We start from the raw sequence: 25,408 nt of genomic DNA, 5'->3' as shown, positions 1-25,408 counted from the left end.
TCCTACTGGTTCACCCTGAAATGGCACCACCAAGACTGCAGGGCAAAGCCTGCATGTGTGGCCAAGATCCAAGGGGAGGCACCAGCACCTGGGAGCAGATGTGTGTGTGCTGCGCGCTGGCAGGTGTACGCCACCCAAAGGCTGCAACAAATGAAAGCCTTCTCGGTGACTTCTAGAATTCTATTGTCCCTGCCTGCTGCCACTGGTGCTTTGGATACACGCTGGAAGCAACAAGGGGAATTCGACCCATACATCTTTGGAAATGTGGATAGACATCGTCAGACACTGCAAACTTCTTTATAGCTGCTCTTCTATTGATTCCATTCAGAGGCTCTACCAGGTAGTACTAGCCCTGTTTCAGCAGTGGGGAAACTGCCTGGAAAAGACAGAGCTAGGACTGGATCTCATGTCTTGTTGACTCAGCACAGACTTTCTACATGACCACAGTTCAACACACTTGGGAGGGAGGAGACAGAGAGAGCTCAAGGAAAATGGTTAGTTCCTAGCCATTTCTCTCCCACAGCTGCAGCCATTGCTCACCAATATAGGCAATGAATTTTGACAAAGACCCTCAAATGATTCGACAAAGCCAGCCTCTATGCATATCTGTAGCCTTGGACAGAAGAGAAAAAGAGAACTCCCTTGAAGCCACCAAACTAGGCTTAAAAGCTGCACACTTCCTCCTCTTGGTGCAGAGCAGCTAACTGGGGTTAGAGCCCTGGAAACCAAACAAAAGGCTCCCAGGAGCCCACCTCCTAGCCTCACCACTGCCAGACACTGGGAAGGGGAAGGGAGGCCCGCCCACCTCCATTCCTCAACAGGGTAATAAAGATTTGGCCTGTCATCTGCCGGGGAGCAGAATCAAGGCTGGCTGTCTGATTTTTCTTCTCCACACAGCAGATCCTCCTTTGAAACAAAAAGTCAGCAATAAAATGGGTCATAAACATGTATATGGGGTTATAGCCCCCTTAGCGTAGGGGAGGGAATTCTCCCTGCCCACAGGCCTGACAAAACCAAGCTCCCAAGTTCCTGGGTGTCACCACAAGGTGGGGGCAGGGGAGGCTGGTGGAGGCCACACTCTCGCTGTGTGGCTGCCACTGGTGGGCGGCACTCTTTAGGCCAGACCCTCCCCGGCCTCAAAGTTATGGGCTTATTTGTAAATGAGGATATCCAGCTGGCTTTACAGATTTGGGATAATTCTGAAAAAAGTCACATTCACATACACTAAAATGTTCAAGTATAGAGCACATACATGACCAAAGAATGCACTTTAAATACATCCTAACTAAGCACTAGTTTTGAAATTAGCAAAGAAAATTGAACCGTTGCCTTGTTAGACTGTTTTTATTTCTGCTTTATAAAATCTCTCTTTTGGGGATAGAGATTCCAGGGAAGCAGTCATCATTATACAGATATTAAAAATATTTTACTGTTGAGGTCTCCAAATGGTCTTGAGTATATTAACCCTACTTCAGTGCCTTGAAATGATTTTGTCATCTTAGAACCAGCTGAACTGCAAACTGTTCAAGTAAAGAGTTTACCAGTAAACTGTCTTTTGGACTGAAGATGTTTAGCTCCTTTTTTCTTTTTTAAAATCCTCACCCAAGGATATGTTTCTTATTGACTGAGAGAGAGAGAAACATCGATGTGAGAGAAACATTGATTGGTTGCCTCCCATACACCGCCCAACTGGGAATGTAACCCATAACCTAGGTATGTGCCCTGACCCGGAATCTAACCTGCAACCCTTTTTAGTGCACTGGACGATGTTCCAACCAATTCAGCCACTGACCATGACTAGCTCTTTTCAAATAGGGAAGAAACTGTCATATGGAAAAAAGATTAGATTTATTCTTTATGGATCCAAGATATGGTGATAATAATAATAATTATTATTATTTTCCTGGAAGAGCTGACATTTTAGTAAGCACATCCATAATATCAAGCAGTTTTCTAAGAGCATAAAATATATTTTTATTCATCTTCACAACTCTATGAAATTGTTACTATGATTGTTCTAATTTTGTAGATGAGGATACTGAAGCTCAGAAAAGTTAAGTGTCTTGTGCAAGGACAAACGGCTGAAGATTAGGGAAGCCACTGCTCAAGCTGGACAGCTGCTGAAGGGCCAATGGGTAGATAGGAACACTGCTTGCACATGGGATGGGCTGCCTTCCCGGAGAGCACACCCTTCAAACTGAGAGTCGTTCCAGCAGCAGCTGTTGTAGTGAGAGCACTGGAGATACCAGGAGATACCATGAAGGGGAAGATGGGCTTGGAAAGGACTCACGTCAAGGGCCAAAGCCAGCAATGCAACATACATGACCTGGGCAGAAGGGCATAAATAACACTTGGGGGTTATTTAAAAATGGGAAATGTGGCCCTGGCTGATTTTGCTTAGTGGTTAGAGCGTCGGTCCTTGGACCAAAGGGTCTTGGGTTCGATCCCCAGTCAAGAGCACATACCTCAGTTGCAGGTTCAATCCCGGTGTGTGCCGGAGACAACAAATTGATCTCTCTCTCTCTCTCTCTCTCTCTCTCTCTCTCTCTCTCTATCTATCTCTCCCTCTTCCCCTCCTCCCTCCCTAATAACTCTGTCTGAAAATCAATGGAAAAAATATCCTTGGGTGAGGATTTAAAAAAAAAGAAAGGGAAAAAGAAGTGGAGTGAGGGCAGCTCAACAATGGCATAAAAGTAACCAAGGGGAAAGGAGATTATGCCGGTCCTTCCAAAGTTCAGGAAATTAGGGCCACAGAGAGAAGAGGAGAAGACAGGCTATTTTAGGACAAGGAGTTATAAGAGGCTGAATGTCAAGGTAGAGAAGGAAGAACTACTTTCTCACCATCTACAAAGGTTTAAAAGATACAAGATGGCTCAGGATGGAGTGAGTGAATGAATTCGTGAGTGGGGCAGAGGGGCTGTGACCTCAGATCGATGGTCGGCGATAGCAGGGCTGAGGGAGACCATGGGTCAGGAGGGGTAGGGGCTATATTAGTGTCAAGAAAGGAGGTGGCTGTTGGAATTTTCGCAAGGTTTCAAGTCCTAGTCCCAAGGGTCTAACTGGAATATTAGTGTGAGAATGTGAAAATCAAGTGAGCTTGAGAGGAGACAACATATATAAAAGTATCTGATGGTGCCTGGCAGTTATAGTTGCTCAATAACCTTAGGTTGAAACTGAACTGTTATTTTTTATTTGTTTGTTTTTCATATATAGTTTTAATTTATTTCAGAGAGGAAGGGAGCGGGAGAGAGAGAGAGAAGCATCAGTGATGAGAGAGAATCATTGGTCGGCTGCCTCCTGCATGCCCCCTACTGGGTATCGAGTCCTCAACCCAGGCATGTGTCCTTGACTGGAATCGAACCCAAGACCCTTCATTCCGCAGGCTGATGCTCTATCCACCAAGCCAAACCAACTAGGGCTGAAACTGAAGTGGGGTCACATGAACCTTGAGAAATTTTCTCCTTACTGCTGCCTTTTGTTTTTCAGCCAAATATTTACTATATACTATGTATGGTAGCCAATGTGTTTGAGAAGATCTAATATGAACCAGACATTGACATGGCTTTTACCCTCAAGGCACAGCCACAGATACACAGTGCAATCTGGTGGTGACTGTCCACTGGCTCAGCAGATAATTATTGAGCACCTACTATACTATGTTCCAGGCAGTTGGTGATACACTAGTGACACTCAGAAAGTCCTGTGCACATGGAGTTTGGGTGGCCAATCAATGAACAAACACTCAGGAACAGACTGCTGTTATCAAGTGGGGTTAAATGCAATGGAGAAAAATAAAGCAGGGTAGAGAGAGTCAATCGGGCAGAGGTGGCCCTATGTTAAATGGGGTGATCTGGGAAGGCCTCTGTGAGGAGGTGACAGGTGGGCAGTGAGGGAATGCCTTCCAGTCGGAAGGAATAGCAAGAGCCCTGAGGCAAAGAACAGCAAGTGGCCAGCGGAATATGCACCTCCATTTCCCACCTGCCATCGGAATGGAGGAGACTCTTAGGATGCAGAGTAGCTTGGGTCCCCGAACTCCAGAGCTCAGCACCCTGTTACCACCCTGCACTCACAGTGGGTGAATGAGAAATGAACTTGAACTGTGTTGAGCCACTGAAATTGCAGAGCTGTTACAACAGTAAGCCTCCTGGGTAAGAATATGACATAAATTGTTTACATACAATAGATATTAATGTGTAATATAAAGTACATTATATGATATTAATCATTAATGTGTGTTATATAATACACATTAATATATGAGTTGGTATATTATTATCCCTAGTACCAATATTCATTTTGGTAGCAGAAAACAGGGCAAATCACTGGAACTTAATAAGCCTTCGTTTCCTCCTTTTTGAGAAGGGAGGACATTGTTCTGCTTATGTTATAAGTTATAATGAAGAATGAATAAAATTATGCATTTGAAAGCTTGCTGAAAACAAGTGTGTTTTTCACCTGAAATACAATGATCAAAATTGCTGTTATACATATCTGCATCAATTTCCTTAGGCCAAGTTCACGGCTTTACTTTCAGTGAGGACCAGGTGGTTTTTCTCTGTTCCCAATCAGAAAGAACTTACCCTTAGTCCCAGCATCTGCCTCCGAGTTGATATGATTGGAACAGATAGGACCTGAAAAGCATTTGTTGGGACAGTTCTTTTTGGCACAAGATGGGAGATGGATGGGTGGTGGATACATGAAAATGTAAATTCAAATATAATGGATGCATTTTTAAAAATAAAGATTTAAGTTCTTTGTGTTAAAGACTTTTTTTTTGTTTTCTCACTTAATGTTTATTTTCCAAAGATGTGGTCCTGAATTCTATTTCCGGAGGGTCAAGGGGAGTGAAGCCAGACAGATGTGTTGATGATCCCAACCGTCACCGCTGGGAAACGGGCCTCACTGTGCACTGAATGCGGCAATGCAGCAGCCATGAGAGCAGCCGGGCGTGTGAAGAGGCGCAGATGCACCCACTCACGCAACTCCAGGCAGCTCTTGGGATTTCTTCTACTCTCTTCTGGGCAGCGCTACCATGCATTCAATAACAAACATCCCAGCGATCCCATGTTTAAAGTGGGTGAAGTCAGATACTTTCAATGAATGTCGCCTCTTCCTTTCAGAATGGGTGACACCAATCTAAATAAATTATGCACAGGACCAGATAACCCCAGCATCTCGATGGCTGACAATGACAAGATTTCTTTCTCCCATTATATCCCTGGAGAATTAGCTCTGGCTCTGTTCTACATCACTCCAGGGCTCAGGCTGAAAGAGGAACCCCCGTCCAGGACAACAATCTCCAGCCTGCATGGGCACTGCCCTAAGACTCCAGGTGTAGGCTCACACAATGTATGTCTAAGTATTGAAAAGTATAGACCAAGCTAAAAACTGTGAAATAAAGTATGTCCTCTCCTCCTTGGCCAATATATGTTCATAACAACTCAGAAGGTTAACATGGTATTGCAAATTCTTGGACTCTGTGGAGCTCCAGGCAGAAACATCCCCATGCATGGTGAAGTGGCCTCTGGCCTGAGGCCGGCTCCCTTTCCACTCCCTCACCCACCCTGCTCCATCCTGCACTGTGAAGGCTGCACTGTCCACCGTCCAAGCTCAATTCCCAGCCCTGCAGGCCTGGGGGCACTCGAGCAGTGTGGGCTGCACTCAGATGCATACATCCAGGAGGACCTAGAAGCAGGCTGCGCAGTCTGTGCAGAGGACTCTGGAGTCTGGGTACGTGGACTGGGATCCAGGAGTGAGGAGTGGGGCGCATTAAACCAGAGGAGCACCTGGACAGGGTCTAAGCAAGGGTCTGAGGGCAGCAGGTGGGCAGTATGGGGGACCTAGACAAAGGGGAAAAGGCATGTGGTGGAAACACACGGAAACTGATGCTGGGAAGTGTCACTTCCACCTGCATGTCACTGGCCCGAAAGTGAGTCACATGGCCAAGCGTAATGTCCACGGGGCAGGAATACCATCCTGTTGTCTGGGGGCCTACAGCATAGGGAGGGACAGTGAATATTTTGACCAGTGATATTATTTTCTTTCCTCAGACGCCAGTACTGAGGGTGGAAGGAAGGAGGGAAAAATCCAGGGGTGGAAAATACAGATTACGAGCCCACAGCTGGTTGCTTTCTACATGCAGTAAAATGACACAGTGCCTTGCAAATAGCAGGCGCTCAGTGGAAGGTGGGGGAACCAGATTGAAATATGACAGTGTGGAAAATGCCCCCACAATCCCAGCATCCTCTGCGGGAAGAGGACAATTACTTGGCAAAGGGGAAACAGTAAGTCTCCCGGGATACATTCTGGCTCAAACTAATAATGTGTTGCTTGAGGCGACCAATTTGTACAAACAACCCAATCGTGAAGAGGAGGAGGGGGAGGCCAATTTGTGAAAGTGAACCTGGCAGTTGCTACCTCCCCCTACCCTGGTCCCCCTCCCCACTCTCCTCAAGGAAAAATTGTCCTCCTGATTCCAATTCTGCAGAAAAATACCTTAGACACAAGTGGTTTCACAAAGCACATCGAGTGAGCCCATCCTTCAGTCAATGAAAATTAAAAGAATGAAAGACATTGCCTTTCTGTAAAGGTGGTTTATAAAAATTGGCCAAGGACATAAAGTAGAACTTCTTCTGGGTTTGATTTAGCTCTTTTTTCACAACTTTAAAAATTTTTCTTCCCATAGACTAAATCCTAGCTCTAAAATATGAAAACTACATTATATTGCTCTCATCCTAATGGCTACTCCTTATTATATTCCAGGACTTCGTGTACCTGGTCTCATAGAACCCTGGAAACAAACGTGCAAGCTCAGGGTGATCCTTATTATTTCCGTTCTACAGTTGAGGAAACTAAAGGTCGTTGAGGTTAAAAAATTTGCCAAATATCACAGAGCAGGGAGTAGCAGAGCTGGTGTCTGACCTTGGTCTGTCTAACTCAGATTACTAGAGCTTTCCATTATACCACACCACTTCCTGCAGAGAATGGGCACCTAGCATTGTTTGGTGCAAGGTTAAATACAAGCATGTGGCTCTTTCACAGAGAAAAGCCTAGCCCGCTCCACCCACAGCAAAATAGCCAGCAGCCACCCCTCAAACAGGCCAGCCCTCAAACAACACATCTGCATGAAAGAATATTTTAAAATAGCTCCAGTAACATATGTAACATATTTCATTCTAAATAGAAATATTTTCATTCTTATTTTTTCTGAGTTTCAGAGGGATCCCATGATTATTATAAATAATTCATATCCTATAGAAATAACTGTAGTAAGGAATGAAAGTCTATGACCCCAAGATAATCAATATTAGCTGTCTGGGATACAGTCTATCAAAATTTTTTTCTATATATTTAGAAACAGAAATGTATGTACATATATATACACACATACATACTAATGTAACAAAACTATATGTAGGCCAATATAGCAAAACTATTATACATTCTATTCTGCAACCTACCTTTTTCAATTCACAATATATTGGGAGCACTTGCCATGGCTGCACAGCATTCCAGTTTAATTGATATTTGGTTGGACGTTTTGGTTTTGTTTGTTTGCTTTTGCTAATATAAACAGTGCTGCATTGCACGCACAGGCATGTGTCTAATTATTTCCTGGGGATAAGGCAACAGTCTAAGCGTGTGACATTTAAACTGGCACCGATGGCCGGAATGACCTCTAGAAATGTCTTTCCACAGCCCTTGCATGCAAATTCCCAACTCTCCAACCAACACTGCACAGTCTAATTCCTTTAAACTCCATTGAGCTAATATGCCTAATTGTTTAATCTGCACAGCTGATTATGGGGATTGATCACCTTTTTGCATCACTTCTTTGCATTTCTTCTCTTGTGACTTTTGAACTGTCATGTAAGCCAGTGAGTCCGGCGGGATAAACCAGCCCCCTGGTAAGCCAGCAGGCCACTGTGCAGATAAGCAGGTGAACAGGCTGACCGAGGGGTTTATCAAGCACGAACAACTCCTTTCTCCTGACTCTAGCTGTGGGAAGTAGGCTGAACGTGGAGTGTCAGACCCAGATCCAGTCTACACCAGTGGCACGCTGACGATGCCTCCAGAAAAATGATACAGATGGTTTAGTGTCAGCGAGGCTATTCTGTGCAGGGAAGGAGCTGGGCTTTAAGTGGTGTTTGTCTAGTATTATGGGCTGAATTGTGTAGCCTCAAAATTTACATGTCGTGTCTTCACCCCAAGTGCCTCTGTATGTGACTATATTTGGAAACAGGGTCTCTGGAGAGGTAGTGAAGTTAAAAGGAGGTCATTAGGATGTGCCCAACCCAGCATGACTGTCATCAGAGGAAGCGATCATGACACAGAGACACACAAAGGCAAGAAGACCAGGTGAAGAAACAGGAGAGAGGCCTCCAAAGAAACCAACTTTGCTCACATACCTTGATCTAGGTCTAGGACTTCCATTCTCTAGGATTGTAAGGAAATAAATTTCTGTCGTTTAACCCAGTCTGTGGTTCTTTGTTAGGGCAGCGCTAGTAAACTGATACACACAGCACTCCACATGAGACTAAGGAAAAGTCAGGTGTCCATTTCACCGCAAAAGAGGCGGCGGAGCGCCCATTGTGCTGCCATTGGAAAGGGCTGACCTCTCATTGATGTTTGCAACCTGCATAGAGCACTGATTTGTGTTTCCAGATGAACCCCAAGGTGGTAACGTGAACTTGTCCTTGAGACTCATGGCAGATGTGAATTCTACCAGGCAGCTGCCCTTTTACAGCCGTGTGACCTGTTTCCTCATCTGACACAAGGGTATGCTGTGAACTCATTCTCTCCCTGGAAACAAACATGAAAAACTACTCTAACATTAAGGAGGAGCTTCTTTTAAAAATATATATATTTTATTGATTTTTTACAGAGAGAAAAGGAGAGGGACAGAGAGCCAGAAACATCGATGAGAGACAAATATTGACCAGCCGCCTCCCACACACCTCCCACTGGGAATGAACCTGGGACCTCTCAGTCCGCAGGCTGCTCTATCCACTGAGCCAAACCGGTTTGGCAAGGAGGAGTTTTTTTAAAGCTCTAAGTAGTTGCCTAAGTAGAGAAAGGAAGGAAGAGATGCCCCTGAGGTAAAGGAAGGTGGGTGAGAAGAGATGCCAGGAAGATGGACTGTGAATCACTGTAAGAGCCTCCAAAGGGAATTAGAAAGACCCAGACCTTGCCTCACAGGCTTCAGGACCAGGAAAGGAAATGTCTGATCTCAAACACATGAGCTTCAGTCAAGAGACTTTCTAGGACCACATCTCATTGATGTGTCAAACTTACTATTAAGGGGGGAAAAAATGTTTTCTTGCCCTAACTGGTTTGGCTCAGTGGATAGAGTGTCAACCTGCAGACCAAAGGGTCCCAGGTTCAATTCCAGTCAAGGCCACATGCCTGGCTTGTGGGCTCAGTCCAACGTGCAGGAGGCAGCCAATCAAGGATTCCCTCTTATCATTGATGTTTCTATCGCCCTCTTCCTCTCCCTTCACCTCTGAAATCAATAAAAATATATATATTTTTAAAAATGTTTTCTTGGCTCTGAGGGTTTCCATCTCCATTGGTTCCACTGCTTTTGACTTTCATAAGTGAACTGAATCCTCAAGAAAGAGGCTCTATTGTTTAATTGGGGGCTGGGTGGGGGTGGGGTGGAAGGAGAAGATGAAAATGTTCAAAGAGAAGGAAATGAAAAATAACCAGTTGTGCCTGGCCAATCTCTCAGGTTTTTAAGTGATTCACACACTGGGTGAGGGACAAGGAATTCTAAGGCCTGGCTCTGCGGCTAAAAGTCTCTAAGCCGTGGCTTCCTCACCTGGAAAATGGAGAAATCCTACTAAATAATCTCTTAAATGTATTCTAACTTTAAAAGTCTGTGCCTCCAAACCAATCACTGTGATCCTAAACCAAGTAAGAAGACATCTATTTCCAGAGGTTTCAGGGCCAATGACAATAAATACTTGGGAGAGGACTCTGCGAGCCACTACGGTTTGAGCATCTCTGTCAGCTGATATTTTGTTGAATCAGAGTTAACTTCTTTTACTGAGAAAAAAGCACAGCTCAGAATTCTTTCTGAAGCCTGGTTTGCTGAGTCTTGAATGGTTTGCAGTGAGCAATTCCTAATCTCACTTAAAGCAGTGATGTTGGATAACTCACCTGGGAAGCTACTTAAAGTGGGAAACCCCATCCTTCACAGGGGAATTTGATGACCTACATTTAAAACATTCAGCAGAATAATTAAAAATTATGACCAAAGGAACTCTTTTCTATTTTTCTCAACTCTCTTTCTAGACTTAAATCCTTGGGATTAAGGTATTTTGAGGCAAGCTTTTCTTTTTTTCTAAGGTGAGAGGCAAGGGCATAATACTGATATAATGTGATCAAAAGAGGAAATATAACTAAAAATGTTCATTGGACACCTCCTTGGGCCCAGGCATGGTGCTGGAGACCAGACTGTAGGGACAATGCAAACTGGAAAACCCCACTGTTGCCCCGGAGGCCCTGAGTTTGATGGGGAGATGAATTCCATGCAAAGAACACACCTCTCAAAGGTTGAACAGATGGTACAGGGACCACAACCTAGAGCAGTGGTTCTCAAACTTGGCTGCACATTAGAATCACCTGGGAATCTTTTTAAAATCCTAATTTCTGGGCCTCATCCTCCAGAAATTTTGTTTCTTTGTTATGGGGTGGGGCCACAACATTAGTAACAAAGAAAGAGAATTTCCAGAGGATGAGGCCCAAAAATCAGGATTTTAAAAAGATTCCCAGGTGATTCTAATGTTCAGCCAAGGTTGAGAACCACTGACCTAGAGTAAAACTCAGGAGAGAACCTACTCAGGAATGTACCTCGGAGAAAGAATTTTTTGAATAAGTTAACTTATTTTTGTCTCTTAAGCAAAATATATTCAAAGTTAAAAATAATCATAAAATACAAAAGTGCCTTGCTCTGGCCAGCATGGGTCAGTGGTTAGAACGTCTGTGCACCAAAGGGTCTTGGGTTCGATTCCCAGTCAAAGGCACATACACGGGTTATAGGTGTGATCCCCAGCCCTGGTCAGGGAATGTGCAGAAGGCAACCAATCCATGTGTCACTCTCACATTGATGTTTCTCCCCCACCCCCACCCCTTCCACTCTGTCTAAAAATCAATGGAAAAATATCCTCAGGTGAGGATTAACCAAAAAACCCCACAACAACACAAAAACAAATGTTAAGACCATCAAAAATCCCCTGTAACCCATCTTGCACATGCTAATTGCAGTTGACTTGGAAATGTGGGCCCTGGATTCTGTCTAATGCTCTTCCAGCTGCAGTAGGATTACAACAGGAATGGAGAGACACATGCTACACCTTGTAAAGAGGCATGCAGCCCGAGCGATGCTCTCATATCATCACCCTTCACCAATAATGAATGACAGGAGAAACCTTCTGAGAGTCTAAAAAGTTCTTCTTGCAAAAATTGGGTTCTCAAGTCCATGTCTTTCTACCCAGCATAAACACTTGTTTCTGATGGAAAAAAACGAGTCCAAAACCCCTGGGGATATCCTACTGCTCTGGCAGAATCCCACTGTGATCAATTAAATGAAAATAAATCAAGAACATCTGGTCTATATTTGTTTTCAAGACCCTAAGGGTTTAGATTCAAACAAAGTTTGGGGAAATGTAGTCTTAGGTCTGCTGAATCTAGAATTAAAAAAAAAAAAAGAAAAGGCCCAGAGGTATAACAGAGCCTGAGACAAAGTAAGGCTAGCTTTGCACATCTAGGAAAGTTTGGCAAAATATCTTTTTCTGGTTTCCCAACACTTTAGCAATGGCCTGCACTTCCAAGTCAATTTGGCCAATTGATGTGTGTTTGGGTTTCTGAACCAGGAGACCAGATAGGCAGTATGGGTTAAAGAAGGACTAAATTTACATATATACATATATTTACATATATACACATATAAATATATGTATACACGTATATGTATAAATTCTACATATACATACATACATACATACATACATATAATTTCAGGGCTTTTCAAAATCCTTAATAAGCTGATTGATACTATGAATCTCTAACAGAGGGGACACAGTATGATCTAATGCACTGGCCCCCAGCATCCGGGCTTTTCTTGGGCTGCTCCATGGGACACACTTGGGAGGAATGCTGGACTCTTAACCCAATGAGACATAGATGTCTGCGATGCAGATGACTCACCACCTGCACCTTCACTGCGTTCATTCATGGATCCATTCACCAGACAATTATTAAACTTTACCTGCTATGTGCTTCACCCAGTCTTGTCATTCCTCGCTAACGCATGTAAGCCTGAGCATTCGAATCCCACACTTAAATCTACACTTTTCTTATGCTTTAAAAAAAGAAACCCAAATGGAAGCCCACCACTTAGCAGGTGCTTGAGCTACTGCAAACATCTCTGTGCTCTCTCTTTCCTGGTTGCAATGGCTTCAAAGGCAGAGGCTTATCTTTGTTCCCTCCATCCTCTTGCTGTTTACCCACCCGTATAAAACTAGCAGCATCACAGAGCTACTCGGCTGTCAGTATGACAGGGTGTGCCTGTCATCTAGAGAAAGGGGACCCTGGGAGATAGGGGGTGAAAGACGAAACGAGAATCATTAGGAATTTTGCGTATTCCCAGTCCTCCTGCCATTGGCTCTGGGGCGCTGAACCCCAGAGCAAATATCAGCACTGCTCCCAGCTCTGCCCCACACCTGTGGTTTAGCCAAGGAGAGGGGATTTGTTTGCCTGCCTCCTCCTAATTATCCCCTTGGTGAGAAATGAGAAAAAAAGTGGGGGCTGATCACAGAGTCTTTTCCTCCACAATTATGCTGGGATCCGGATGGCCCTGTGGGGCTGCCAACTGCCTGCAGAATTCCTGCCTCCATGACAGGGAGGAGGCTGTGGCTCCCTGTGCCCCATGAGTAGCAACAGCTCAGAGCAATGAGCCAAGATAAACAGGCTGGGCAGGGCCTCCGTAATCCCTCTCCACACAGGAGATGAATCACGGAGCACCTGCCTGGTGGCTTCCTCACACGTTGCTACCAGAGAAAGCCCAGGACACCTGGGCTGAGGGAGCAACTCTTCACCCCCTACTTCCTTCCCCCAGGCATGGAGAGGGGGTGCGGGGGGGGGGGGAAAGGGACAGATAAATGACAGGTCTCCCTAAGGCGGTTCTCCCCAAAGGCCCCCAAGCTGTTAGCACAGAAACCAATCACATTGAAGCCCCCACAGGCTTCTGCATTGACCTGTGGCTCGATGCTGAGAGCTGCAAAGCCCTTCTGGGACCCCATCCCACCACGCGTGTGGGTGACAGACCTCTTTGGGACAAGAAAGGGGTAGGCAGTAACTATCTTCCTTCCCCATATCACAGGGAAATGAGGCCCAGAGCTATTCAGTCGGGGATTTTCTTTTAGTCCTACAGCACTTTGCACTGTACGAAGCACCTGCGCCCACGCATGTCGCCCTACCTGGACAGGGATGCTCAGCTCCATTTCACAGATGAGGAATCAGCTCTGGAGAGAGAGGATTGCCCGGAGGAGACAGACAGATGAGATCTGCTCCATAGCCTCAGGGGGGTGCAGCTTACCCTGACGGAGTCGTCCAGCCTCGAAGGACAGCTCTCCCAGAGCCACTGCCACAGCCCTGGTGCTGGATTTCTCTAAAGCTTTCAATAGTTCAACTGACAGCATTTATAAATTCCCCACCACTGGGCAGGTGAATAAATGCCAGAGGTTTTGAAGCACATTGTCATTCTCCTAAACCTTGTTTGTCCTTACCCGCCTTCTATCCTGGTATCCAGGATGGGTTAAAGGCTTTTCAAAGCCAGGGCTCAACCCTGGTCACACAGGTCAGCGTGTTCAGGAAGAGCCACATGGGGTTCCCACAGCTGCGGCTGCATCCAGACTGTCCACTCTGCCTGGGGGAGGGCTCTGCTGGTCACCCACCTCAGGGCTTCTCCCTTTCCCAGGGCCCTGGAGACACCACTGGCCACCTCTGGGCCTGGAGGAACAGGTGGAGGTGAGATACAAAGGATGATGCTCCATCATAAGCAGATGCGGGCACTCCCTGGCACCTGGGTCCACCTGGACCCTTGCCTTACTAAAGAATTGGGTATTTCTTTCCACAATGCAGTGCCTAGAAACTTGTTCACATAACACAGTACTGTGGGCACACAGCAGTTATCTGCAAACACTCATATCTGATAAGGAAACATTAGTTTATTCTTTAAGCTTTCCTGCTACTCATATACCAGTATTTAAAATCCCTTTGATCCTATTTAGGTTAAAAATAACCCCAAGGCAACAACAACTATACACACACACACACACACACACACACACACACATATCCTCTATAAAACCTATCTCTAAGGAAGGCCTGAAAGGTAACACAGCAAACTGATAACCATGATAATTCTGGGGGCACCACCAGATTTGGGAACCACTGGGAAAGGCTTTGGAAGTTGGATTGAAAGCCAGGGTTGTCCGTTTCTAAGTCGCATTCTATTAGACCAGTTTCTTAACCTTCCAAAGACTCAGCATCAACTAGGAAATGGGGAGGATGACGCCTGCCTTGCAGGATTGTTGTAAAGGCCAGAGATAGCACACATCTGGCACAAAGTACACAGTGAGTCCTGGCTGTGACTATTCTATTGAGGAGAGAGTGGTTGCCCCAAGACCATACCTCCAGCCTCCCTGTAGCCATGGGAGAGAACTGAGAGCATCACTCATCACTCTTTAGTCCTGGTTTTGCATCTGTGGCTATGGAGCGACCCCAGCCTATGGGCCATTTAGTTCCTGTTGGATTAGAGAAGTGTTGCCGATTCTCTATTTGCTCGCCACCTCCCGTGACCCCAAACCCACTGAAACTTGTCGTCACCTGCTCTTTGGCCTGGTGGCTGATCTCTGTGGGCTGCCTCACCAGGTCTCCTGACCCTTTGGCTTCCAGCTGGATCTGCTGATGCGAAGCACCAGCACAAATCTGGGTATTTATCCCCCACTCTCCCCACCTCGCCTAGTCCCTGGTAGTGGCTCTGTCCCTTCTATAGCCAGAGGTATAACAGAGCCTGAGACAAAGTAAGGCTGGCTTTGTAAATCCAGGGAAGTTTGTCAAAATATTTTTTTCTGGTTTCCCAACACTTTAGCAACAGCCTGAATATCCGAGTCAACTTTGCTAGTCGATGTGTGTTTGGGTTTCTGGACCCTGTGGGGCAGCCCCTCTTCCATGATTCTAACTCTTGCTGCCTCTGTAAGCAGTCCTCTCATTACACTCTTTTCAGATAAACCCCTCCACGGACTCCATCTGCTTCCTGCCAGGACCCTGACTGAAACAACAGGGCGGAGGCTTTCTCAGTGCCCATTGTAACACTGTTAGAAAAGATACTAAAAATAACGGGAGACCATTAAAGCTTGGGAGACAGAGTAATAATGTCCAGTTCAGGCTAGGGCTCTGATTTCATCACTGGAACCTCAGGTATTAAAGCAATTTTCACCCAAGTAGAGAGGCCACTGAAAAAAGAGCCTGAATAGAAACATGCTGACTTTTCCTGCAGAGAGGAGCCCGTTTTCCACCTCTCCCACCTAATGAGATCCCTGGGGCGGGCAAAGGAAGAAACTGCTCCTTGCAGATCACTCCAGAGTCTGTGTACCCTGAACCAATACATCATGTGCGTCCTCTGCGGGAGGGCTTGGCAAGGAGGTCGGGAGCACGGAGAAGCGAGGAGGAGAAGCACAGCCTCAGCTCCTGACAGTGCCCTGCCACCAGGAAATGCTCCCCACGGGGGAGATGGGGACGTGGGGGCATATTTCAGCCACTGATCGGATCATCAGCCACTGACCTGACCATCAACCATGGGGATCAAGCAGAACTGAGGGAGTGTCTGTGAAAACAAAATGCTAGAAAGAACTGTAGCTTATGAAAAGAGAGACAGAGTGTGTTAAACTAGAATTCTTTGCAATATTATCAAATACCAAACTAAATTCACTAACCCCCCTGCTGGCCTGGTCATAGGCAGCCATCTTGTGAGGGCGTGACAGTCAATTTGCATATTATAGCCATTATATAGGATATCTACACTAATAAAAGAGAAAGGTGCAAATTGACCATACCTTTGCAATGCCCAGCAGCGAATCAGGAGTGAGTATGCAAATTAACCCAACAAAGGTGGCAGGTTAATTTGCATACACAGGTGCTGAGTGGCTGGGAGTGGAGCGGGATGCTTGCATCGTCACTATGGTGACGACGCAGGCATTCCACACTGCCCCAGCCGCTCCAGGCCTCTGGGCAGCATGGGAAGGCGGAAAGGTGGCTCCGGCCAGAGTGAAGGCGGTGCCGGCAGCCAGGGGAAGGAAGGCCCATTCTTGCACGAATCTTCGTGCATCGGGCCTCTAGTGTGTGTGTGTGCGTGTGCGTGTGTGTGTGTGTGTGTGTGTATAGATATAGTTATTGATTGATTTGAGCAAGGAAGAAATAGAGAGATAGAAACATTAATGGGAGAAAATCATTGATCAGCTGCCTCCTGCACACTCCACACTAGGGATCAAGCCCACAACCCTAGCATGTGCCCTCATTGGGAATCGAACCGTGATCTCCTGGTTCAAAGGTCAACGCTCAACCACTGAGCCATGCCAGCTGGGCATGTTTGAACTCTTTCTCTTTGTAGAACCCCCAATAGTACACAGCATGAGGGCAAATGTTACCCAAGTTTGAAAAATGATTCAGAGACAAATTCCTAAACATTTGAGAAAGAAAAACATTATTGGACATACTGGGTAATTTCATCCACAGAGAAACTACCAGTAACTTCACCCCTTTCAAAGGAAAACAATCTCTTGGGCCCAACAGCCAAAACACCAAGAACACACCACATGTTTCCAATGCCATCCTAACCCTAACATGTAGTATGGCACTTGCTGACAGGCCAAATTCCACCCACGGAGCCAGCCAGCATTCCATCCTACACCTACTGGAAATTTAATCAATGAGACCCCAGGATGCTGCATGCTGATGTACATAGTTCAGCTCAGGCCCAACAGAGTAAACATAACTGCAAAATGATTTGTAGTCTAGACACAGTGGCTGAGTCCTGATTCTCATTCTACTTCATATAACATTTACTTTTTCTCTGCTTAAATCTACCTCCCTTTTGCTGAAGAGGGAAGATGTGCAGGTGGTAGGATGCAAGATTCAATTTTGTGAATATTACCAATAGTTGTTATCCCAGGAGAAGAAAAATTGACAGAGAACAGTACTTGTACCAAACCATCAGGAAAATAACACATTAAGACATACTGCTGAGTCAGCACTGCGACCGGGGAGGTCCCAGCATAGAAACTATGATCCCTGCAAGCACCTCCATCTGGGAGAAAGCCACCCCCAAGTTCCTGCCCTGAACCAGATAATCCAGTTCCTGCTAGTATGTGTTTGTATCCCCCAAAGCCTCACCCTGGTGCTGGAGCTAAGAGGAAGCGGGACCTTGTTTCTTTGGTTTCAGTACCAGAGTAATGCCAAACTCATTGAATTGACTGGCTTATTTCACTTGGCATGATAATCTCCAGGTCCATTCATGCTGTCTCAAAAGATGGCTATCATGAACAAATCAACAAACAACAAGGGCTGGCGAGGATGCGGAGAAAAAGGAACCCTCATGCACTGCTGCTGGGAATGTAGACTGGTACAGCCACTGTGGAAGACAGTATGGAGTGTCCTCAAAAAATTAAAAATGAAACTCCCATTTGACCCAGTGATCCCGCTTCTAGGACTATATCCCAAGAAATCAGAAACACAAATCAGAAAGGATATATGCGCCCCTATATTTATAGCAGCACAATTTACCATAGTTAAGATTTGGAAACAGCCTAAGTACCCATCAGCAGATGAGTGGATTAAAAAAACTGTGGTACATCTACACAATGGAATACTATGCTGCTGTAAAAGAGAAAGAACTCTTACCATTCACAACAGCATGGATGGACCTGGAGAGCATTATGCTAAGCGAAATAAGCCAGTCGGAGAAAGATAAATATCACGTGATCGCACTCATTTGTGGAATATAATGAAAAACATAAACTAATGAACAAAAATAGATTCAGAGACAGAGAAGCATCAAACAGACCATTAAACCTCAGAGGGAAGGCTGGGGGGTGGGGGTAAGAGATCAACCAAAGGACTTGTATGCATGTATATAAGCAAAACCAATGGTCAGAGACAGTAGAAGCGTGAGGGCATGTGCTGGAGAGAGAGAGAGCAACCCAGGAGAGGTCCATGGGGGGGGGAAAGGAGACATATGTAATACTTCAAACAATAAATAATAACAAAGAAGACACTGTCAAATGGTTTCCCAACATTTATCATCTTCTAACCAATCAGCCAATCTGTGTATGTTTTCTTTTCTTCTAATGTAATTTTGAATCACTCAGGGGTCTAGCTTTTTGACTGGATGGTTAAGCCTGACCTCATTCTGCAAACAAAGCTGGCTACAGAGATTTGAAGAGGGGCTACAGGTCACTGATAGTGATTTGCAAAGCCCTGTGGCTTGGTGCTCCACCTTACCTGTAGAGTCGGCCCTAGATGCCCTGCCACTCATCTGCTCCTCCGCATTGATGAGCTGCAGGTCTGTGTATGAGGGGCAGCAACTAGGACTACTGGTGTCTTCAGAGTGCGTGGTCCAGCTGCTCTCAGAGGTCAGAGGGCATCTCCCCAGCGAGTTGAAGGAAGGGCATGTCCAGCAGGGCAAGGTCAATGGTAGGCCTGGGGACAGACCACAAACCAAAAGCATACACTTTAAATAACTGTTCTTTGTTTTCCTTTAGAGCTTGTCTTACTTCGATGTTGCTCAGACCCTATGAAATCTCAACAGCTGCACAAGGAAGTATGTTGGAAGTACCACTCATGATACTGAGCAGGGAAAAGCAATTGAGACCCCACTGTGAGTCAGTGTCAAAATCGATACCACTGAGGTCTCATGACCCTCAAAACAAAACACAAAATTTTACTAAAGAATATGAGTGACTTTAGGGTCTACTTTTATTTCTAAACTTAGATTTCAGCTTCATTCAAACCCAAACTACACGAATCTTACAGTTTTACCCTTACCCTTACATTTTGTCCATTTTTAGTGGCAGGCCAACGAACGCCAGAAAACTCACCAACTTACACTGCAAAATTAGGTCTACATCGGGTCAAGGGATAAGAGTGGATATGGAGTATATATGTATTTACATATGAATGTGATAGGCCTCTGCATGCCTTAGTTGGACTGTAACTGGCGATGCTGCACATCATTACATGTGCAATTGGACATTTACTGGGGTTGCCGACATGCGATACAATGAAAAATGTCTCTAAGGGGAAAATGCACGGGGCTTGGCTTTATCTCCTTAGCCCTGAGCACCAAATTCAGCCTTTCAAAATCACTTTATAAAGTCTCTTTTTTAGAAGTTACGTTTTCTAAGACCATATATGCATAACCCATGGACACAGGCAATAGTGTGGAGAAGGCCTGGGGTGTGGCAGGGATTGGGTGGAGGGGGAAAGAAGGGGGAGAAATGGGGGACATCTGCAATATTGACAACAAAAAATAATAAAGTAAAAATCAAGTTTTCAAATGTTCCTAGTTTGTCTAGTTCATTGGCTTCCACTAGGTTTCCCCATGGTGTTGCAAAAGACTCGTATAACAAATTTACTGAGAAGTACTGAAAACAAGTGTTGACAAGAGTATGGATGAGAAAGGAAGATTAAAAAAGAAATAACGGTTTACTGAGTACCCATGAAATGTCAGCCACCTTTACAAGTGCTTCATCCCATTCAATCCTGAGAAATAGGCAGTGGTCTTATTTTGTAGAGTAGAAAAGGGACTTGGAGGTGAAGTAGCTAACCCAGAGTCAGTTCTCCTGGATGGATTAAAATTACAGAGTTGGGTTAAAAAATAGGAAGAGTAAATTGAGATTTTAAAAGGGGAGAAAGAATAAATAGTACTATTTGTGGTACAGTATAAATACAAAACTACAGTGAATGTTCATTCCGTATTCTCTTAGGCATTTATAAAACATGTAGCTCTTTTCTCTGTCATGGTTCAACACCACTGTGGACGGGAAAAAAGGGGCTCCATGGAAAGTAATCTCACAGGGTGAGATGATCATAAATTCCTAACTGGGCAGGTCACGGTGGGTAGTCACACCCCAGGAATATAACTTTAGTGGAAAGCTTACTTTTGCCTTAAGAAAGCCCTATCCATTATTTCTGTGTATCTAGGTTAACACACCTTCCCCCCCTCCCCCGAAGTTTTAAAACTTTTTATTAGCATATTAAAAAAATGGGCATTCTAATACTTAAAAGCATTTGAGCAACAACAAAAAAGGCACTCTGATTAAACTGCAATTTTCAGCCTGCAAGACACCTTGGACCAGGTCGGTTTTTACTCCAGATTTCACTTCCTTTCTGGAGATTGTCCCACCCAGCTTCTTCCTCCACCAACACACAATTTCTTTTCCTTCCATGCCAGCCAGACAGGCCGATGGGAGAGAGAGGCAGGTGAGGCCTTTGTTGTCAGCAGTTCTCTGGTGTGAAAATGGGACAGCACAATCCTTTAAACCAGCCGTGGGCAAACTACTGCCCGCGGGATCCGGCCCATTTGAAATGAATAAAACTATTGAAAAAAAAAGACCGTACCCTTTTATGTAATGATGTTTACTTTGAATTTATATTAGTTCACACAAACACTCCATCCATGCTTTTGTTCTGGCCCTCCGGTCCAGTTTAAGAACCCATTGTGGCCCTCGAGTCAAAAAGTTTGCCCACCCCTGCTTTAAACTAACCCAAGCTCTTTGCATCTTACAAAGTTAAACAGCAAAAAGAAGTAAAACAAGAAGGCAATGCTTGTGGCACATACAATACATAGTGGCAGTGTGTGCCTCATCACGATTCGCCTGCTTGCTTCTCCTGCTCAATCATTTAGTATTTTGAAGGTGGTGGATTTTTCTTTTGCATTTGCATCTTCTTCAATTTCGACTTATCGAATTTCTTAATCTCAGGAATGGGACTTACATTCCTCGGGTTGGTAAAGTTCCATGCCCTTAACCCAGTCCCGAAAAAGGTGGAGCTGGGGCTTTAGTGGAACTGAAATAGGACCATTGTCCAGAGTTTCCATTCCATGGGGGTGTGGGGTTTGATGTAGCATCAGGTTAGATTCAGTCCATCCAGGTGTGGAGTCCACATGGTTGTGGGCCACGTGGGCGAGGGTAGGGCATGAGAGCCCTGCAAGCCAGGAGTCAGGCTCGAGCAGCAAGAGAGAGAGCCATGAGGACTCCTTTGTTCAGGGGTTTAAATATTAAATCTTCTCGTATTTGCCGTGACAATATTTGGAAAAATGCTGGCTAAGAATTTCCCAGAATTTATTAAAAATTTTACTTGTCAGATTAGAAATCCCAAGGTATCACAAGCAGGGTAACCAAAACAATTCCACTAGTAGACATCAAAACTTTATAAGCCCTGGCCAGGTGGCTCAGCTGGTTGGAGCGTCATCCTGTGCACCAAAGGGTTTGATTTGGGAGGCAACTGATTGATGTTTCTCTCTCACATCTCCCTCTCTCTCTCTCTCTCTCTCTCTCTCTCTCTCTATCTCTCATCAATAAACATAACCTGGGATAAGGATTTTTTTTAAAAAAAGCTATATAAGAACAAAGACAAAGAGAAGATTTTAGGTTACTTTCAAAGAAATGATTAGGCTGATGATCGCTTTCCCAACAAGAGAAACCAATTCAGTGGCTGTCAATTAATCTTAGAGAAAGAAAAAAAATGAGAAAGAAACATAAGATGACAGAAATAAAACGTATCAGTATTTGATAATAAACATAAATGAAATAAATATTCCAACTAAAAGGAAGACCGTCAGGCTGACTAAACAAATGAAATACAAATTGCTGTTTACAGAAGACACATCAGTAGGGGGTATTCAGGAGGCAGCCGATCGATGATTCTCTCTCATCAATGATGTTTCTATCTCTCTCTCTCCCCCTCTCTTCCTCTCTCTGAAATAAATAAAAACATATTTTAAAAAAAGAAAATCCAGATCAAGATGACGGTGCCCATTCCCTTCAATTCAATATCATATTTGTGGGCAGAGCCTGTGCAATAAGGCAGGAAGTGAGGAGGAGTAAAATAAAGAGCAACCCAAAACTTTCATTATATGCAGATAATATTTTTGTGCACATAAAATAACCAAAAGACCCTTCTGATAAATTACCAAATAATTCTAACAAGGTACTAATATGTATATATAAATGAATTGTATTTCTGAAAAACAGCAAGAAATGTTTAGAAAATGAAACAAAATAGCATTTATGATAGCAACTAAAAATATGAAGCATATAGTAATAAATCTAACAAAAGATGTGCAAGGAGAAACCAAGATGGCGGCATAGGTAAACACTGGAGATTGCTGCCTCGCACAACCACTTCAAAAATACAACTAAAAGACGGAATGGACATCATCCAGAACCACAGGAAGGCTGGCTGAGTGGAAATTCTACAACTAGAAGGAAAGAGAAAAGCATACCGAGACTCAGAGGAGGTGCAGTGCGGAAGTAAAATACAAAGGTGCGGAGGTGCATGCAGAGAGAGCTGGCGGTTGAGGACACAGTTGTCTTTTTTGATCGGGAGGGAGTCTCAAGCTCTGAGCTCCAGTTCCAGGTGAGTCTCTGGGGACCTAGACTCATACGGGAGAAACGGGACTGTCTGGCATCAGTTGGAACTCGAGGGCAACTTTCTCTCGGAGGTGCTCGCAGAGATTGTCTGGACACTGAGAAGCAGGGCCTCTAAGGGCAGGACTGAGAGCAGCCATAACTGCTCGCTCCACCCTGTTGATCCCCTGGGACCCCGCCCTGCCCAAGCTGAGCACGGAAGCTTATGCATATGAAAGGCCTGGCCCTTTGCAATCTGAAAATTACTTAACAAACTGCAGCTGGCCCAAGGCCCCATGGCAACTTGCATTGCTTCACAGCTGGCTTCTGCTGGGTAGCCTCAGGCAGAGGCTAGATTAGCACCTCCTTAGAGATCCAGGAGCAAGTGTGCCCGGTGGTCAGAGTGGGACTATCCAGATTGCAGCTACTCGGATCCATAAAGGACACACTCAGGGGGCAGACTCAGTGAGCACCAAAGCCACACTGAAGCAAGTCTTGTCCCGGAGGGGTGTCTCTAGCACAGAAGTTCTCCCACTGCAGAAACAGTTGATTCTCACAGACAATTGGCCTGGAGGTCAATTCCTCCCAGTGTTACCTACAACAATCAAGGCTTAACTACAACAAGACTGTGCACAAAGCCCACAAGGGGGTGCACCAAGAGTGTCTACCTCAGGTAATTGGGGAGGCTGAGCCATTGGGCCCTATAGGACACTTAGCACAGAAAGCTACTCTATCAACACAGCGAAGCATAAAAAATGCCAAGACAAAGAAACAGGACACAAATGACAGAAATGGAGGAAAGCAAACGACTGGATATAGAGTTCAAAACCACACTTTTAAGGTTTTTCAAGAATTTTCTAGAAACCGCCGATAAACTTAATGAGACCCTCAAGAAACCTAGTGAGACCCTCGAGGTTGTGAAAAAGGACCAACTAGAAATTGAGCATACACTGACTGAAATAAAGAATATTATACAAACTCCCAACAGCAGACCAGAGGATCACAAGAATCAAGTCAAAGATTTGAAATAGGAAAAAGCAAAAAATACCCAACTGGAAAAGCAAAATGAAAAAAGAAAAAATACGAAGATAGTGTAAGGAGCCTCTGGGACAGCTTCAAGAATAACAACATCCGAATTATAGGGGTACCAGAAGAAGAGAGAGAGCAAGATATTAAAAACCTATTTGAAGAAATAATGACAGAAAACTTCCCCTACCTGGTGAAAGAAATAGACTTAAAGTCCAGGAAGCGCAGAGAACTCCAAACAAAAGGAATCCAAAGAGGACCACACCAAGACACATCATAATTAAAATGCCAAGAGCAAAAGACAAAGAGAGAATCTTAAAAACAGCAAGAGAAAGAAACTCTGTTACCTATAAGGGAATACCCATACGACTGTCAGCTGATTTCTCAACAGAAACTTTGCAGGCCAGAAGGGAGTGGCAAGGAATATTCAAAGTGATGAATACCAAGAACCTACAACCAAGATTACTTTATCCAGCAAAGCTATCATTCAGAATTGAAGGTCAGATAAAGAGCTTCACAGATAAGGAAAAGCTAAAGGGGTTCATCACCACTAAACCAGTATTATATGAAATGCTGAAAGGTATCCTTTAAGAAGAGGAAGAAGAAGAAAAAGGTAAAGATACAAATTATGAACAACAAATAGACATCTATCAACAAGTGAATCTAAAAATCAAATGAATAAATAATCTGATGAACAGAATAAACTGGTGATTATAATAGAATCAGGGGCATAGAAAGGGAGTGGACTGACTATTCTTGTGGGGGGGAAAGGGGTGTGAGGGATGTGGGAAGAGACTGGACAAAAACCGTGCACCTATGAATGAGGACAGTGGGGGGGGGGGGGTGAGGGCGGAGGGTGGGAGGGGAACCGGGTGGAGGGGAGCTATGGGGGGGGGGAGAGGAACAACTGTAATAATCTGAACAATAAAGATTTAATTAAAAAAAATGTGCAAGTCCTCAGGAGATAATTCTAAAGTTTATTAATAGACCATAGAGAAGACCTAAATGGAGAAATATACTATATTTAGGGATTGAAAAATTTAATGTTGTGAAGATGTTAATTCTTCTCAAATTGGTTTATAGATTTATTGCATCCTCAATCCAAATCCTAGCATGGTTCCCCCCCCCCCCTCATATTAATGAGCAGCATCATGCTATTAGGTATGAATGAAATAGAATTTTAAAAATATACATATTTATGCACCCAATGCAGGAGCACCCAAATTCATAAAAAAAACTGGAAGATATCAAAGGAGAGATCGACAACAATACAATCATAGTAGGGGACTTTAATACACCAGTGACAGCACTGGATAAGTCCTCTAGACAAACAATCAGCAAAGATACAGCAATCCTAAATGACTCACTAGATCAGATGGACTTAATAGACATCTTCAGAACACTTCACCCCAAAGCCAGGGAATATACATTCTACTCATGTGCTCATAAGACATATTCAAAAATAGACCATATATTGGGTCACAAGCAAAGTATCCCCAAATTCAAGAAGATTGAAATCATAAAAAGCATCTTCGCAGACCACGATGGCATAATATTAGAAATAAACTACAATAAAAACAACCCAAAATACTCAAACACCTGGAAGCTGAATAGCATGCAATTAAATATTGATTGGGTTACCAATGAGATCAAAGAAGAAATTAAAAATATCCTGTAAACTAATGACAATG

The 25,408-nt window shown here is 44.4% G+C and overlaps 1 protein-coding gene across 1 annotated transcript in view; it reads right to left on the bottom strand.

The window, feature by feature from the left end:
* The window catches only part of STON2 (stonin 2), a 140,819-nt gene that overhangs the window by 60,076 nt on the left and 55,335 nt on the right, over window positions 1–25,408 (bottom strand). The window contains exon 4 of the mRNA XM_081104692.1: window positions 18,565–18,762. Within this exon, the coding sequence (XP_080960818.1) occupies window positions 18,565–18,762 (198 nt within the window). The remainder of the gene's footprint in view (window positions 1–18,564; window positions 18,763–25,408) is intronic.

This window comes from Myotis nattereri (genome assembly GCF_964212035.1).
Source record: "Myotis nattereri genome assembly, chromosome: 1".
In the NCBI taxonomy this organism is placed as follows: Eukaryota; Metazoa; Chordata; class Mammalia; order Chiroptera; family Vespertilionidae; genus Myotis; species Myotis nattereri.
The sequence above is the reverse complement of the archived record's forward strand: the minus strand, read 5'-3'. Positions and strand labels throughout refer to the sequence as shown.